The sequence below is a fragment of the Cynara cardunculus genome, assembly GCF_001531365.2.
Source record: "Cynara cardunculus var. scolymus isolate 2C chromosome LG 8, CcrdV1, whole genome shotgun sequence".
NCBI lineage: Eukaryota > Viridiplantae > Streptophyta > Magnoliopsida > Asterales > Asteraceae > Cynara > Cynara cardunculus.
Genome location: NC_037535.1, coordinates 3054614 through 3058220, shown reverse-complemented (window position 1 = coordinate 3058220; position 3607 = coordinate 3054614). Strand labels below are relative to the sequence as shown.

Genomic DNA, 3607 nt, shown 5'->3' with positions numbered 1-3607 from the left:
CTTTTCAAACCAGTCCTGCCCAAAATTTCGGCATACCTAACCCATGCTTCGGCTCACTAGGCCCAAACTTTTTCAAGTCAGGGTTAGGCCGGCCTGGACCCAGGTTCAAATTTGAGGTTTTTTGTGCATCTCTAGACTAGATCCACCAAACCCCGACTTAACCATGGGGTGCGACCGGACCAGCACGAGTCCATAAAATCTGTTCCCAAACCAATTTGGGTTAACTTGAATGCCATTTTTGCAAACAAAAAATCAAGAGGTGAAGTGAGAAAAAAGAGAGAGAGAGGTGTAAGTAATGATATTAATCCAAAACCAATCAAAAACATATCCAAGAAATACCACTCCAGAAACAAAGTAAACAAGTATCCATCACACTTGATCAAGATGAGAGGATAACACCACAAGGGGAATTCATTCAGAATCGTTTATATCTGTTATCAAGCACCATTTGCCACCTGGTTTACAACTCCAGGAGCTTTCCACAACTTTAATTACTATTACTGTATCATTTCTTCCCTGCAATAACATCACCATATTAGAAACTTATTAAGATCATCCGGTTTGAGGTGCATTTGGTACGGGACCCACAAGAGTCGAGCATCGAAATGACAAGAAGTGTGGAATGTTCTAGAGGTTGCGTTTGGTATCCATACAGAACACGACAGTTTGTTCAAAGTTTGGTAAGATAGGACTAGACTAGACTAGACAGATAAAATGACCAATTTACCTCTAATGACTTGTTTATATATTTCATATTTTGATTAATTTATGTAATTTATTAAATTATAATAAAATAAATATTTTTTATAACAAAATATATCTTGGAACGTTTTCGTCAATACGATTAAAATGATACAAAAGTAAAAAGTTTATGTAGTTTCTATATTATTTTTATTATTAATATTTAACGAATGACATAAATTAATCAATATATAGAATTGGGTTTTATTTTTGTTTGTTCTATCCGAGTCAAATTATTGAGCTAAACGTGGGATAACAGGTTTTTGTTCTATCATATTTTGTCCCGTGTACCAAAAACACCCCAAGCAAACGAAGAAGTAAAAGTTGGAAAAATGAAAAGGGGAGGGGGGAAGACGTACGAATGCGTATTAAAAACCCTGTTCCAGGAGATAGTCACCAAGCCTTTCGACAATCATGTTGCATTGGCCTGGAGCCATGGGTTCATCATAGAGACCAATGATAATAGACATTGCCGTCTTTTTAATAGTAACACCTCCAGGTCCCTGTATGTAAGCAGAATAACATGGGTCAAAACGTAAATCAAACCAAACGAAACCACACGATCAGTACATCCCACTTGAAAGTAGGGTCTGGAAGGGTTGTTACAGTGAAGACCCCCTTATGCACGACGCAAGATGTGTGCAAGCATGCAATAAGATAGGTAATATAACATGTAACCATGAAATATAACAAGTAGAATAACGATTCAATCATGTGTGCAAGCACACAACGTAACAAGGTAAAACACGAATCAAAACATAGCCACTATAAGCACAATCGGTGCAAAACTTCTGTCAAGTAAAACCATGTATTGCAAAACTTAAGAGTATGCATTGTTCAAGATAAGCTTGAAAGAGAATTTATGATAAAACATAGTGATGTGCGTAGAATAGGAAACAGAGACTTCCTACCAAATTGAAGATAATTATTCAATATATCCGTAATCCGTGGTTTAAAAATGACCGGTAAATGCACATTACACGAGTTTTGAAATCTAAAACAACATATCTCTAAAACCATTTATGCACTTGCACTAGAAAAACCAATCTATACCTGAAGAACATGTTTGTATATTGTTAGTTATCAGATCAAGAACAATGTGAATTCATCACCTTTTTCCCTCGAATCACAGCTCCTGCCTCGCCTTGAATAACCATGTACTTAGTCCCACCAAGATGTAAGCCAGTTGGAGCAAGTGAGCCAGGTTCATTGAAGTCATTCATAATAGCAGTTATTTCCTCAGGCTTGACCTGCAGTAGAAAAATGGATGTTGGTTTCAACAAGGGGTAGAACATAAAACATCTAGAGTGACAAAATAGGGGGCTATACTTAGAGTCAAACCCTTTTCAACTGTGCCAAATGACCATGTTGACAATTTAATTCATCAGTACAACAACAATAACACAAAATTTTCCTAAAAAATATTTTTCTTTGTTACAATATTCAACTAATTGTCCAAGAGATTACAATATTCAACTAATTTTCCAAGAGATACCTTCTTAATTTTGACTTGCTCAATCCACTGCAATTTTGACCAACAAAATGGCAACCAATTTGAGAATATGAATTGATTAATGTGCATATAGTTATAGATCATATTGCATCAAATATGATTATTTGGCAATCTGTTCCTGAATTCCATCTACAAAAGCCTTCACAAACATTGAAGTGATATATGGTTCCCAAATTTTTCTGTCATTTCATCTTCAGTTTAAAATGTTTATGTCGTCATGCATCTCACCCAAGGCACTAATCATTGATCTTCTCATCCAACGAGCTTTTCTCCATTGAAAGTGAAGCATTAATCATAATTTCTCATTCAGCCTTATTCCGATCCAGAAATTCTACATCCTTCCATTAAGTCAAACGTCCAGATCAAGTTAACATTTATGCGTGTCTAATGGCGCCATGATTTTAAACCAAGTTAATCAGATTTTAAATAAAATTAGCTCAAAACAAACAAAACTTCTACACCCTAACATGAACAAAAACACTTAGCGACTTTAGAACACCACAACTATTCACAGCTACCACATCCTCAAGGTCCCTAACCAGATCAAATAAATCAACTAAGGACAACACAACACAACGATTTCAGTCTGCAAAATCAGATACTCATAAAAACAGTAGCGATTTGGATCAGATCCAAAGCTAAATCGAAGTGAAACAAACTAAAACCTATTAGATTAAGGAAAAAAAACTAGGTCAAATTAGACCTGAGGGAAGGTGGCTGATTGGGCCCAGATGCTGCCGTCGTGTCCGATGATGGCGGCGGAGGAGAGATGATTGCCTTCGATCTCGCACATCAAATGGTCATCGACGTAAGTTTGCCACGACATCTTGCTCCGATTGTAGCTGGATTTGCTCCGATTTCTGTGATTTGTGTAGAAAAGCAGCGGTTGGAGTTCGATAATCGTAGGGAGGAGGAAGAGGAGATAAATATAGCGTAGAAACAACGACAAAATGACGTGCAATCATTTGAATTATTCTACTGTCCTCATGGTATAGTCATGGCTTCCCAGCTAAAATGTCATAAATACCCCTTCAAAATCCTTTTTTAGAAAAAGAAAAGGTTTTGAATTATTATACCCTTTAACTATTTTTTTAAATCAACTTATGATACCGTTGTTTGCAAAGGGTTTGAAAAGCTTAGGGGCCGTTTACCCAATTGTTTATCCGGTAAGTGTTTACAGATAGGAGTCAACATTATGATTTATTTTGATGCGCAAGATTTTAGTACATCAAAACATATTGAATGCAACAATTTGTTGGGTAAGCGCTTACCTGGGTAATAGTCATCATCCTCACTTAGTGGGTACAACTCTCTATCATTATCATCGCTCTTACCCTGTAAGATTTTTGGTCA

General features: G+C 36.4%; 1 protein-coding gene across 1 annotated transcript; it reads right to left on the bottom strand.

Annotated features, from left to right (window-relative positions):
* Positions 1 to 266: 266 nt before the first annotated feature.
* LOC112516490 (profilin-2) lies at positions 267 to 3213 on the bottom strand. Its single transcript, XM_025123554.1, has 4 exons — positions 2958 to 3213; positions 1854 to 1991; positions 1101 to 1244; positions 267 to 516 (listed from the first exon to the last, which is right to left on the bottom strand). Exons 1-3 carry the CDS (start codon positions 3078 to 3080, stop codon positions 1110 to 1112), a joined length of 396 nt encoding a protein of 131 aa, XP_024979322.1. The 5' UTR covers positions 3081 to 3213; the 3' UTR covers positions 267 to 516; positions 1101 to 1109.
* Between the last annotated feature and the right edge of the window lie 394 nt (positions 3214 to 3607).

What these genes read in the sequence shown, in the direction of transcription:
- LOC112516490 (XM_025123554.1), bottom strand. Translation starts at nt 3,080, where the DNA reads ATGTCGTGGCAAACTTACGTCGATGACCATTTGATGTGCGAGATCGAA. An exon ending in AATCAGCCACCTTCCCTCAG is followed by an intron (nt 1,992 to 2,957) that starts GTCTAATTTGAC and finishes TTTCTACTGCAG; the next exon opens with GTCAAGCCTGAGGAAATAAC. An exon ending in CTGTGATTCGAGGGAAAAAG is followed by an intron (nt 1,245 to 1,853) that starts GTGATGAATTCA and finishes GCTTACATACAG; the next exon opens with GGACCTGGAGGTGTTACTAT.